The sequence below is a fragment of the Agrilus planipennis genome, unplaced genomic scaffold, assembly GCF_000699045.2.
Source record: "Agrilus planipennis isolate EAB-ADULT unplaced genomic scaffold, Apla_2.0 scaffold172, whole genome shotgun sequence".
In the NCBI taxonomy this organism is placed as follows: domain Eukaryota; kingdom Metazoa; phylum Arthropoda; class Insecta; order Coleoptera; family Buprestidae; genus Agrilus; species Agrilus planipennis.
This window is the reverse complement of record NW_020438999.1, coordinates 412537-426723: the sequence shown is the minus strand read 5'-3', so window position 1 is coordinate 426723 and position 14187 is coordinate 412537. Positions and strand designations below refer to the sequence as shown.

At 34.0% G+C, this 14187-nt stretch overlaps 2 protein-coding genes across 4 annotated transcripts in view; one reads left to right on the top strand and one right to left on the bottom strand.

Annotated features, from left to right (window-relative positions):
- The window catches only part of LOC108737860, a 190602-nt gene that overhangs the window by 131992 nt on the left and 44423 nt on the right, over positions 1 to 14187 (bottom strand).
- On the top strand, positions 2283 to 10613 carry LOC108737858. Of its 3 annotated transcripts, none has more exons than XM_018470990.2 (3): positions 2283 to 2521; positions 9789 to 10101; positions 10370 to 10610. In XM_018470990.2, exons 1-3 carry the CDS (start codon positions 2393 to 2395, stop codon positions 10507 to 10509), a joined length of 582 nt encoding a protein of 193 aa, XP_018326492.1. In that variant the 5' UTR covers positions 2283 to 2392; the 3' UTR covers positions 10510 to 10610. The 3 variants fall into 3 exon arrangements, with proteins under 3 accessions (XP_018326492.1, XP_018326489.1, XP_018326490.1); XM_018470987.2 differs by lacking the exons at positions 9789 to 10101; positions 10370 to 10610 and adding exons at positions 4950 to 5262; positions 5568 to 5799 and having other exon boundaries at positions 2336 to 2521; XM_018470988.2 differs by lacking the exon at positions 2283 to 2521 and adding an exon at positions 9119 to 9291 and having other exon boundaries at positions 10370 to 10613.

The window sequence follows — 14187 nt, the reverse complement described above, 5'->3', positions numbered from 1 at the left end:
TATTATTTAAACATTTTAAAAAGTTTTACGCTCATTATTAATAAAGATTGAAACTAAATATTTTTTTGTTTCGAAGTTGAGATGAAGGCGTATTCACTGCCAAAAGTCAGTTAAAAATTTTCCATATTATTCGTTATTTCTTATTTTATTCAAAGTTTTTGGTCAAATTTCAAATTTTCTCTAAAACCGTATACTTTTTTTTAGTATAGATAGTATTTATTTACCTCATGATATGCTGCAAAACCTAATTAATCACGAATTTTATGTACTCCTGTCTCCGATTGTACCTCCCAAATATCCTTAAATGCGGTGATGCATCATTATACATGAACCACACAGTATCTCTCTGCGTTACCAGATGAAGAGGACCCTAATTGGTCCTAGAACGGCCTGAGGTAAAGGGGCTCTAGTCGGTAAGTCCGAAGACTTCTTCTTCGGCAATCCGACACTACCCAGTCGTACGGACAGCTGGGTGTCTTTTGAAGATTTCCCCTCTTCCACGAAAACAAAAAAAAAATCTCTCCGTTCTTAGTAATCGAAATTATTATCAAAAAACGAAAACGTATTTTGGAAAAAAAGGCTTTCATAGAAGTTCAATAAACATCCTGTATATGTACGAGGGTGGATTGATAAGTTTCCGGCCTAACCAAGAGATGACGCCACTAGGCCTACCTTGAGGTGACATTCTATAGTACCATCCTTGGATAGCTTGTAGCTATAGTTTCAGCCCGATCTCCTTGCTAGTGTAGGTTTGACAGCACGCTGAACAAGACGCCTCTGTGGTTTTCGTAAAAATGGAAAAGCAGGAAAATCGTGCTGTCATCAAATACTTTTATTTGAAGGGGTTAACGCCGAAGGAAATTAAAAAAGAGATGGACTCAACACTGGGGACATCCTCCCCGTCATATTCAACCGTTAAGCAGTGGGTTTCCGAGTTTAAAAAGGGTCGTGTGAGCACCTCTGATGGGCCTCGCTCAGGACGCCCCGTTGAGGTCACAACTCCAGATATGATCGAAAAAATTCATCAAATAGTGCTGGGAGACCGCAGATTGAAAGTGCGTGAGATAGCTGAGACCTGTAAGATGTCATATGAACGTGTGCAACATATTTTGCACCAACATTTGCATATGGAAAAGCTCTGTGCAAGATGGGTGCCGCGTTTGCTAACAGTCGACCAAAAATTGATTCGAAAAAACATTTCTACCGCAAATTTGTCATTGTATAAGCGTAATCCAAGCGAATTTTTGCGTCGATTCGTAACCGTTGACGAAACGTGGGTCCACCACTACACTCCTGAAACCAAAGAACAGTCTAAACAGTGGATTGGACCAGGGGAACCAACTCCAAAGAAGGCAAAAACAATTTTTTCGGCGAACAAGGTTATGGCTACTGTTTTTTGGGATGCAAGAGGTATTATATACATTGATTACCTTGCAAAGGGTAATACTATCACTGGTCAATACTACGCAGACTTATTGCAACGTTTGAGCCACGAGGTGAAAATTAAACGACCTCATCTGGCGAAGAAAAAAATCTTGTTTCATCACGATAACGCACCAGCGCACACGTCAATCGTTGCGACGGCTAAAATCAACGATCTAAAGTTTGAATTGATGCCGCACCCTCCTTACTCTCCAGACCTAGCCCCGAGTGACTATTTTCTGTTCCCTAATCTCAAAAAATGGCTTGGCGGTAAGAGATTTGCGGACAATGAAGAAGTAATCGAAGCTGTAAATGGTTATTTTGAGGAGCTTGACGAATCAGTCTATAGAGATGGCATTAATAGACTGGAACACCGCTATGAGAAATGTATCAGCCTTGGAGGAGATTATGTTGAGAAATAAAAAAAAAAAATTTTTAAAAACCTTGTTTTTCTTGGTCAGGCCGGAAACTTATCAATCCACCCTCGTATAAGAGACCTCTATAATATTATTTATGATTCTCTTATTTCATGTAGCAAATGAACAAATAACTTATCTGCCTATTGTTTTTGAGAGATCTGTTTTGCTTTTTGACTGTTAAGCGTTCTGTGAAAAAGTCCTGGTTTACTTGTCTACGATCAGTTCAAAAACAGTAAATTAATTTCCAAAATTGGGCGACCCTGAATAATCTTAAACATGATGGTATCTCTTGAGTAATTCCACGCGCAAGCACTTCCATATATCAAATATTTTTAACAACTGATTACAAAAATTCTGCTCTCAATAATAAGAAACGATCACTACTACGTCAATTCTATTTTCTATTCGATGCTTCATATCATATATTTTATCCTGTGGTGTTTATGAGACACGATTTGATTTTTTGTGATATTTTTCATCTTACTTATAAATACGTTTTGATAAATATAAGAGCATTATTCTTTCCAAGCAACAACTAAGAGGTAGTAAAAATGTTTAAACAACTTTTCACTATTTCTTTTCTTGCATTAATAACATATTGTTATTCACAATCCTCGTCATTAGGTCAGTGCTCAGACAGAACAAACATAAAACCGGTAGAAAATTTCGATTTTGTGAGGGTAAGTTGATAGATATTATTTACTAACTGCTACTCGCGATTATCGTTGGCATTGATGTAATTCAATATTAAACAATTTAAAAGTAACATATAAACGATTGTAAAGAAAAAAATTACCTAGATTTACAGTCTCGGTTTTTTGCAAAAATGTCCTTGATGTAAGTGTTTTATAACTTGATAGGATTATTCAATTTTTAGAATTATAAGTATGAGACAGCATTTCTAAATAAGTAGTTGCAATAGTTCTCACATAAATAAAAATATCTGCTCCAATTGAAGGATTTGACGAATTTTTTTCTTCAAATCAGATTTGGATTTTCGTTGAACACTGCTAAATGATTAAATTCAGTCAGAACTTCTTTGTTGGGAATTTAATGATAAAATCAAAACAAAAAGAAAGCAGTCAAAACCATTGGTTTTAAAAGTGGAACTTTGTATGGTACCTACACAGGGGGAATACCCTAGCGCCGGACCGCACATAGTACCGGACAAAACAGGTCAAAAGTTAGCGCTCATTTGTGTATACAAAGGCGTCACACTTGAGGAACCCCTAGACACGGTCATCAGTCTAGTCCGATACGACACGTTAGTTATTTTGCGCAGGAATTTATTGCGTCGAGTAATATTCAGAACGTCATATTATTATATTTAGAGTGAACGAATTTATTTGGATGTTTAATGTATTAATGTAAAAATATTGAGTGACCTTAAATTTTTGTAAACCTACAAGTGTCCGGTCCTGTCCTGTGTTAAGGATTCGAATTTATATCTACTTGTCCGATACTTTTAATGAAACCCAAAACTAACCCATTGCTTGATGCTTCATTTCATTTTGAGTTGTTGAAAAATATATAATATTTATCTTTGTTGATTTGTTTTAATGTCTAATATGACTGTTTAAAAGAAAATGTTAAGTATTTAAATAAAACATACAGGGTTTGTCCGGAAAGTAATAGGACTGATTTATTTCCGCCTCGATTGTACTTCGGAGCGTGCGCGCACCGACTGGATTCGGTAGAGGGCATTCCTAGCTAACGAACGAGCGGCTGGTGAGTTGTCTCCGAGCATCTGGAGAGTCAGAACAGGCTTTTTCGCGCGACGTGTTTCTGTGAGTGGTGCAAGCCGAAAATTTAAACATGTGTGAAAGTGACCCCCAATTTTTGAATAACGTAATCACAGGTGACGAGTCATGGATCTTTGAGTATGATCCCGAGACAAAGAGGCAATCTTCCGAGTGGCACACGCCGGCGTCTCCTCGCCCAAAAAAGGGAAGAATGAGCAAATCCAAAGTGAAAACGATGCTCATTGTCTTTTTTGACATGAAAGGCATCGTCCACCATGAATTTGTTCCTCCTGGACAAACCGTCAACGCCAAGTTTTACGTGGAAGTGCTCAAGAGACTCAAACGTAGGGTCAATCGGGTCCGACAAGACATCGCAGCCGACTGGAAGTTGCACCACGACAACGCCCCGGCTCACACCGCCTTTATTGTGGACAGCTACCTGACCAAGGCCGGTATCCCAACGCTTCCGCAGCCGCCCTACAGCCCAGATGTGCCCCCCCGAATTTTTTTTTGTATAAAAGGCAAGCATTTTGAGACGACAGAATGGATCCAAGCAGCAAGCACCGCGGCTCTTAAGGCTATTCTAGAGAATGCCTTCCGTGACGCCTTCAATGCTTGGAAATCGCGCTGGCAGCGCTGCATCGACGCAGAAGGAGCCTATTTTGAAAGTTTATAAAATATTGTAAGGATTGGCTCAATAAATTTTTTTAAATCGACTCAGTCCTATTACTTTCCGGACAAACCCTGTGATTATTCAGTTTATTGTAAGTATATTAAATACCTTAAGTGTCCAGTATCGGCGGGGGGACTCCCCCTTATTAATTTCACTATTATTAATCGGCTAAAATGTAGGTATAGTGACATCCTTGAGTTGAAAGTATAAAATAAGACTAACATCTAAATAAGCAAAATCCATCTCCAATGACTGGAACCGAAATTTATTGTCCATTCGTGTGTGTTATCTAATGATGTTTAAGGATTGGCACTAGTTACAATGATTGATAAACTGATAGACTAATGTCCGAGGACTATTCTCGATGTCTTCTCTTTGTGCGTATCTTTTGTATAATTTTCCGCTTGTTTCACTTATTTTCGCTTCTCGCTTAATTAACGGGTTTTATTAGCAGGACAAGTTCACTCTCAATCTTAAAATTTTCATAATGTCCCATAAAAAGTTTCACTTCAAAACAAAACATTTCTGAAAAAAAGGGTTGGACCCCAAGTCTAGGTCACTCCTGATAATCCTCTCAATATGTTTGTAAAAGTCACATCGAAATTGATTACTAAGGGTCATTTGTGCCTCAATGACATTTAATGTATTGACGAAAAAATATTTATTCAACTCATTGTAACTTTTTCTCAATAGTATGTAGCTGATGGCCAAAGAAAGTACACTGTGCGTATACACAACGCTGTGGGCGACTGCCAGTATATGAATTTAAACTTAACCTCAAACGTAACTGCGAACCTCCATTGGGAACGAAAGTCTTTACCTTCTGGAACAAGGGTTGTTAGAGATGGTGTAGTAACATGGGCACCGGCCAGTGGTACACGTGATGGTATAATAAGTGTAAAATATCCTAATGTTAACAATTCACTGGTATATATAATTCTTGGAATTGATTATGATGAGTACAGCATTGGTTACAGATGTGTCGATTTAGATGCAAGCAGAATAGGTAAGAACGTGTTTTATACTTAAAACTAATAGATGCAATCTTAAAGTTTATATTTGTGATGAAAAATTGAATTTAAAGTTTAAAGTTTACTCAATACTTCACATTGATAAATTTCGAGATGTTTCGTCTTTTTAATTTTAGAGCCTGAGAAAGTCTTAATACAATTACGAAACGTTGCTGAATTAATAATGTGTACCGTTGAGTAAATTTTCATTTAAAATTCTTTGTAAAAATTATAGAATATTTAACTGTCCTTTTTTTTGTATTTTTGGTAGGTAGGTAACTATAGAATTGTTTTTTTCTAGAATCAATATGGGTGAGAAGTAATAATATGAATTACACATCACAACAAGCAGCTGTTTTTAACCAAATTCTTAGTGACAACGGTCTCTCTGATTTAGCACTAACTGATGTTGTGCAGGACCCAGCTCGTTGTTCACCATAAAATAAATTTAATTGTAAACAAAATGTAATGAAATTGTTATATTGTTTTACATTAAATAAAAATTTTAATTTAACTCTGGAGTGGTGCGGATTTTACATTATAAGTTATTCTATTAATTCGAATTTCCAAGAATTATTACCACCATAAAGGAGGGGTATCGATAAGCTAAGAAAATTGACCCTAATACGCAAAAACTTTTACTAGATGTTTTTTATATTTTTCGGAAAATACAGGACACTAACTTAATACTTTAATTACTTAAAAGTAAAAATTACCAATTTTTCTTAACAAGAACAATTGACAAACTACAGTCCAAATTACTTTTTTTAATCGTACCCTTTTTTACTACATCGAGTTGTTTTTAAACATAAGCGCATTCTTTTAGCATTTTGATTTTTGTTTTTTTAGATTTGCTGTTATCTAAAGAACAATATATTAAAAAATCATCATGCTAAAAAAATGCGCTCATAGTAAAATAAAAGGTTCTTTTGCATGCTAAATCTACAAATGTAAGTTTGATTCAAAATATCATACAATGTTACTTATTTGAGTGGTGTTTAAAAAACAATAAAAGATATTTTTGGAAAAGGAATAGTATTTTTATTATGTATGAGGCTCATGCTATTCAAACAACAAAATTTTTTAAGTTTTCTAAAGGGGTCACTTTTCATAGCTTATCGATATCCCTCCTTTCAACTACGGAATTAGGAGGTTGAGATCAAAAGGTCACAGTATGAAGGGTTAACATAAACAAACTACTCATACTGTTTGATCTGACATTGTAGGGGATCCAATTGTTGTACTTACAAGTAATATATATATTTGCGACATGGGTATGCTAGCTTCACAAAAATGAATATTGGAATATTAGTAAAAACGCGGCAGTTACACGTTTTATCTCAATTCAGATAATTATTACTAAGTATTAGTAAGTACCTACATAGTGTGACTATAGCAGTTCTGCCAAACCCAATATTTTATTAATTAGGTGTCTTTTCTGTATGTTATTACTATTTCTCCTCGGTCTCCGCTTCGAAGTTTATCTATTGTGTTATCTGATATATCTATAACGTTTATTAGTGATTTCAGATGGCGCCAGAGATAATAATTAAGGTGGTTTAAGTCCGAGGATCGGGCAAGTCATAAGAGAGAAAGGGAGAGAGAGAGCAACATCAACCAATTCTGGTTAAAAATTTAAGGCTTATTACATTAAACTGTGGTGGAGCGTCATCGTACATAAAGCACATTGTCTGTTCTTAGTGATCGGAATTGTTTTCAAAAAACGAAAAGGTATTTTGTACATTTTTTGTCTCCGATAATCTCAGTGTAGAATGGTTTTGTCGAAAAGTATTTATCGCCCTGTATTTTGGGAAAGAAGTTCAATAAACATCCTGTATATGTATAAGTGACTTCTACAATATCTTTTGTGATTCTCATGTTTAATGTATCAAATGAACAGGTTAAGCGTTCTGTGGAAAAGTCCTTGTTTGCTTGTCTACAGTCACTTCAAAAAAGTAAATTAATTTCAAAAATTTGGCGATCCTGAATAATCTTAAAAATGTCGGTATCTCTGTCGACGGGCAAACACTACAATATCTCACATATTTTTAACAACTGATTACAAAAATTCTGCTCTCAATAATAAAAAACAATCACTACTACGTCAATTCTTTTTATATTGATTGAGATTAGAGATAACGCCACATTTTTACAGACAGAATTAGGTTAATTAGTTTTTTATGTAATCAGGCCAGTGTGTAGACAAAACAGGAATAATATGCTATTGTATTTTATACAGTCGAACCTGGATAAGCGAAAACTGGATGAATGAGAAAACTTTATAAGCGACAAAAATAGTCACATCCCGTCATTTTTAGCCTCGAAAACCTTTATGAGTGACAGTGTAAGTACCTATTTTAGAGAGAGTCATTTTTCACTTCCAGATCTTCGTAAGTGATAGTTTCTTACTCTAGACTTCTGTAAGTGAGACTATTTACAATTACTAGACATCTGCAGCACACTCGTGCGCTTGTTCGTACCTGCTCATGGTACTTAACCTCAACATTTGGTTTCAGTTGGTAACAATCTTTGAAGAAAGTACGTTTGACGTTGTTCCCTCACAATGTTGAAGCGAAAAATTAAATTAATTTCATTTTTGATAAAATTTATGAAATTGAAAAACATATTCAAAATTGTAAAAAGGATACTCAGAAAAAATTAACTGATTTCTTTAAATAAATAATACAAGTACCTATTTACAGCCAAATGTGTATATAATTATGTATTACCTATTTCTTAACGCTCTAGCACCATGTTTATGTTTGATTTTTATTAATCTCTATAAATGAGAAAACTCTATGAGTGAGAATAATATCCGGGTCCCTTGAGTTCTCGCTTATCCAGGTTTGACTGTATATCCTAATCGTTAAGCCAAAAATCGTGAAAATTGTTTTTATTAGCGAAGAATTTATAATATTTCCGGAAGCGATAGTGTACAAGCTGTACTTACCCAGTACGCTAGTACATAGATATATAGTCAACTCCGGTCTTATTATTGTATCTCTATCACGTTAGCAGATCAGATGCTCAACCCCTACATTAAAACATATGTATAATTTGTAGCTAATTTATAGTAAATTTGAAGTGAAAGAATTAATTTTGTAAAGCTTTCCGATGTTCCGATTCCGAGAAATCGGATAATTCATTAGTTTGACATCATGCTAGCAGGTTACATATTTGTTTAAGCTATCTCGGGCTCAAAAAACCAACTGGGACCATATTTTATAGTGAATTTGTAGTAAAAGAATTAATTTTGTCAAGTCTATAGATATCGGTAAATCGGAAAATTCGCTAGCTTCATATCATATTGAGAGATAAAAAACAATTGTGTGGTTTTATAAAACCACGGTGCAAGTGAAACTTTTCGGATTGTAGGCATTTAATTGTAAATTTTCGGAAAATTATTCGATTTAAGGTATTAAAATTACAATCGCGTTCTTAATCATTCAGATAATAGACGCATTATAGACGATGTTGAAAACTGTGAACAATATTTATTTAAATCATAGAATCATTTTGAACTTCAGGTATTCTATGAATAATTTCATCTTCGCTTTGAGTTTCACAGTCTATAAAAGTAATTGTCATGCACTTGCACGAATGAGTGAGAATATAAATGCTACACGCTTACCACCATATTGGCCTTGGCTGCTTTGCCGAGCGCCTTTCAGTTTTACCCCTACTCCGCCACTGGCTGTAATGCGACATGCAATAGATGGACGAAAAAAATTTGAGGTGATGTAATAAAAGATTCACTTTCAAAATAAATATTTTATCTTGTGCTTTTTATGAGACACGATTTGATTTTTTGTGATATTTTTCATCTTACTTATAAATACGTCTTGAAAAATATAGGACCATTCTTCTTTCCAAGCAACACCTAAGAAGCAGTAAAAATGTTTAAACAACTTTTCACCATTTCTTTTCTTGCATTAATAACATATTGTTATTCACAATCTCCGTCATTAGGTCAGTGCTCAGACAGAAGAAACATAAAACCGGTAGAAAATTTCGATTTTGTGAGGGTAAATTGATATTATTTACTAGCTGCTAAGCGCGATATCGTTGATATTGACATTGATATAATTCTAATTAATCGACTAAAATGTAGGTACAGTGACATTCTTGAGTTGAAAATATGAAATAAGACTAACATCTAAATAAGCAAAATACATTGCCAATGACTAGAACAGAAATTTATTGTTCATTCATATGTTGTCTAATAATGTTTAAGGACTGGAACTAGTCACAATGATTAGTAAACTGATAGACTAATGTTCGACGACTATTCTCGATGTTTTCTCTTTGTGCACATCTTTTGTATAATTTTTCGTCTGTTCACTCTCAATTCCAAAATTTTCATAGTGTCCCATGAAAAGTTTCACTTCAAAGAAAAAAATTTCTGAAAAAAACGGTTGGACCCCACTCCTGACAATCCCCTCAATATGTTTGTAAAAGTCACATCGAAATTGATTATTAATATTCATTTGTGCCTCAATTCATTGTAACTTTTTCTCAACAGTATGCAGCTAACGGTCAAAGAAGGTACACTGTGCGTATACACAACGCTCCGGGTGACTGCCAGTTTATGAATTTAAACTTGACGTCGAACGTAGCCGCGAACCTCCATTGGGAAGTAAAATTTTTACCTTCTGGAACAAAGGTTGTTAGGGATGGTGTAGTAACATGGACACCGACTAGTGGTTCACGTGATGGGATTATAAGTGTAAAATACCCCAACGTTAACAGTCCATTTGTATATTCAGTTCTTGGAGTCGATTATGATGAGTACAGCGTTGGTTACCGATGCATCGATCTAGATGCAAGCAGAATAGGTAAGAGAGTATTTTATACTTAAAACTAATAGACTAAAGTTTATATTAATGATGAAAAATTGAAGTTTAAAGTTTACTCAATACTTGACACTTGATAAATTTGGAAATGTTTGCGAAAGTCTTAATACAATTACGAAACGTCGCTGAATTAATAATGTTTACCGTTGAGTAAATTTTCATTTAAGATTCTTCGTAAATTAACGGATATTTAACTGTCTTTTTCTTTGTATTTTTGGTATTTAACTATAGAATTAATTGTTTTTTCTAGAATCTATATGGGTGAGAAGCAATAATACAAATTACACATCACAACAAGCAGCTGCGGTTAACCAAATTCTTAGTGATAACGGTCTCTCTGATTTAGTACTAACCGATGCTATACAGGATTCAGCTCGCTGTTCATCATAAAATAAATTTAAATGTAATAGTTAAAGATGTTTTCGTTTGATAAAACAAATTGTAGTGAAATTGTTTTGCATTAAACTAAACTCTTACTAAAACTTTTATCTAACTCTGGAGTGGTGCGGATTTTATATTATAAATTATCCTATTAATTCAAATTTCTAAAAATTATTAGAGTAAGGTCGATGAATGTGGAATACCATTTTTTTAAAAATTATAAACAAGTTTATTAAACATACTTCTGTAATTTTTTTATTCACGGTAATATCTCTAGTCAGCTAGCTATTTGTTTTTCCCGTCTAGGTGACGTAACACATAATCTATACCTTTTAACGGACGAAATAATCAAAGTCAACAAATTCTCAGATTGTTAAAATGGGTAGGTAAAGTGGAATAGTCCTATAAGGTAATGTGGAATAGGATATTACCATGGAATTAACACGCCACCATTTTCAGTAAATAATTTCACCTACAACGAGAAAAATATTTTATTTGACTAACATTTTACATGATACAAAAAAAGAAGACTAAAAAAACAGGTAATCATAATATCTACTGGCAGAAATCACAAATATAAACTTCTCTTTCATTTCCTGCACACACTTCATGGCACCAGCCACTACACATTATGCATTGTATCCAAACCTCTCCTCTTGTATCTTCAGAAAATTTACCTGCACAAAAAATACATTCGGCATCTTCATTGGGAGTTAGGGAGGGGAAAATGGAATTGGTTATGTGGAATAGTCCACAATAGCAAACCTATTGATATTCCACAATACCCACTTATAGACACGAAACTATGACCATATAGAAACTTGGATAAAGTTAATTTTATAGGGCTGTAATATCATACCTCACACTCTAAAACATTTACAGTAACTACACGCAGCACCACTATTTTTAAATCGGTCCAAACAAATGCGTAACAGTTAACAGTATCACTACCCTACAAAATGTCAGCCACCTGCGAAATCATTTCTGATTAAACACAACGACACCTATAACAAACATAGGATTACATAACACATCACTTCGAAATACATTAAGAGTAGTACCTAATACATCAACTAGAATGTAGATGACTCTTCTAGTTTTAGTGCAAACATGGTATTCCACATTACCTGACCTATTCCACATTCACCGACTTTACTCTACCACTATTAATTTCAACTGCGTAACTCAATGTTATACGTCTATTAGAGGAAACAGCAGAAAAACTGGGGAGGTTACGATCAAAAGGTCACAGTATGGAGAGACAACATGAACAAAGTACTCATACTGTTTGACCTGAGATTGCAAGGGATCTAAAGGATGTGCTTAATAGTAATATACGTAGAAGCGATGTCTTCGAAACAAAAATTGTGACGGTTATTGATGAGCAAAAGTGGTTTTGATCTTGGTGTTGCAAAAATGCAAGAACAAAACTGTATTTATACTAGCAAGACCAAGATCCAAAGAACACTGTCAAGACTAAAACCAACATCAAATACGAAAAAATATTACTTCCGGTGGATTTATGAGTTAAACTGTTTGAAGCAACCGTAATACATTCTTTTCTTGGAACAAAACATATTTGCTATTAGAAAGTAATTTTTTTTCGATATTTTTTACTTCTTTTAAGTACGTTGTACTATTTTGTTCGCTAAAAGGTCAATTTATGCATTCGAGGAGGAGTAACTACAACCATCTATACTTTTTCTTTAAAAGTGATGACAAGCTCGCATGTATGACAGAAAATTTCAGCATTTAAAACAAATATTGTGTCGGTAAATAGAAAAATTTGTACTTAGAAAAATTATTAAAAAAAAGTCAGTACCAGATTAAATAGAACAATATAAAAAGACCGAAACTATATCAGCAACACGAAGACCAAAACTAAAAGTATTTCAGCAACACCAAGACCAATTTTCTTTAACCGTATTTTCTCTAATAAATAATTGAGTTTAGTAGGTTGAAGTTTGACTATTTTGAATTTTGAATTTTCTAAACTTACTTCAACAATTAACCATCATTAATTTTAAAAAAATGTTAATATTTGACTAATTTTAATTAGCCACATCACTCATTTACATAACTCAAATCTGTAACCCAGAATATACATTTTATTAAGGTGTAAAACTTTTGTTGCTTTTTTTGTAAACCTATTTTTAAAGGCATCGTTGTCACTTGTTTTATGTAAATCACAGTGCATTTCGTGTTAATCTAATAATTTTTGCAAAGTGGAAGTGCTTTAAGTTCAAGGAAACGCTGGTTACCAGGTTTGGGTTTATTGCTTTTTGTCAAATATTAAACAAAATACTGTCTACATTATCACAAAAAACTAAAACTCCACTATGACTTTAACTACCAACATAAAAGAAATAAACAAAATTGAATAACTGCTAACCCTCTATTGTGTATAATAGTAATACCAAGAACTGATAGAAAACACCAATTCAATCACAAACTCGTAAAACAATTCACATGAGAATTTAGTAATTTTTAGTAGTAATTTAGTACTGTAATTAAGATTTTAGTGTTCTACTTATATCAAAATTAGTATTAGTTGTGAGTGAAAGCTAATAGGTGGAGCACCAACGCCAAATTTTCTGATAATTACTGAACGAATTTGTTTCCAAATGTAAGTATGCTAGAACTTTTTGCTTTTTAAGTGCTTCTGGAAGAACTACATATGACTAACATACGCTATTACATCCGATATTTTAAAAAATTACGTTTTCTTCACTCGAGCATCTAGCTGTCATACCTCCAGTGAAAAATGTTTAAACTAAATCAATTAGTTTTGAAAATATTACTACAGTCAAACCTGGATAAGCGAGAACTCAAGGGACCCGAATATTATTCTCACTCAAGAGTTTTCTCATTTATAGAGATTAATAAAACTCAAACATAGTGCTAGAGCGTTAAGAAATAGGTAATACATATACACATTTGGCTATAAATAGGTACTTGTATTATTTATTTAAAGAAATCAGTTAATTTTTTCTGAGTATCCTTTTTACAATTTTGAATATGTTTTTCAATTTCATAAATTTTATCAAAAATGAAATCACTATAATTTTTTGCTTCAACATTGTGAGAGAACAACGTCAAACGTACTTTCTTCAATGATTGTTGTCAACTGAACCCAAATGTAGAGGATGAGTACCATGAGCAGGTAGGAAAAAGTGCACGAGTGTGCTGCAGATGTCTAGTAATTGTAAATAGTCTCGCTTACAGAAGTCTAGAGTGAGAAACTGTCACTTACGGACAGAGAAGAGAGACTAGTATAGAAGTCCAATTCAAATGGAGGACTAAAACGTGAGTATGAAATTCTAAATAGAACCAGGAGATGGCGTTGCTATGAAAATGAACGCCTCAACGCTGTATTGAGTCGGAGCAAAGAGTGAACGCAGTAATGGCAGGGGTAAATAGTAGAAGTGGTGGGATCATAGAACGCATAAGTCTTTTTACTTTGCTGTTGTAAGCCAAGTTTGTAAAGAAAAAAAAAAAACGGTTGATTTTCCGAAGCGACAACTACCGGTCGGATGACAGAAGCTTCGAGATTTACCGACATGTCATCCGAAACGAAGTCCGGATTATTAACCCAGCATTGGACTTCTATACTAGTCTCTCTTCTCTGCTTACGGAGATCTAGAAGTGAAAAATGTCTCTCTCTAAAATAGGTACTCACACTGTCAC

Coding starts and splice junctions, on each gene's coding strand:
- LOC108737858 (XM_018470988.2), top strand. CDS start 9,163: ATGTTTAAACAACTTTTCACCATTTCTTTTCTTGCATTAATAACATAT. Junction 9,292..9,788: donor AAAATTTCGATTTTGTGAGG/GTAAATTGATAT, acceptor TTTTCTCAACAG/TATGCAGCTAACGGTCAAAG. Junction 10,102..10,369: donor TCTAGATGCAAGCAGAATAG/GTAAGAGAGTAT, acceptor TGTTTTTTCTAG/AATCTATATGGGTGAGAAGC.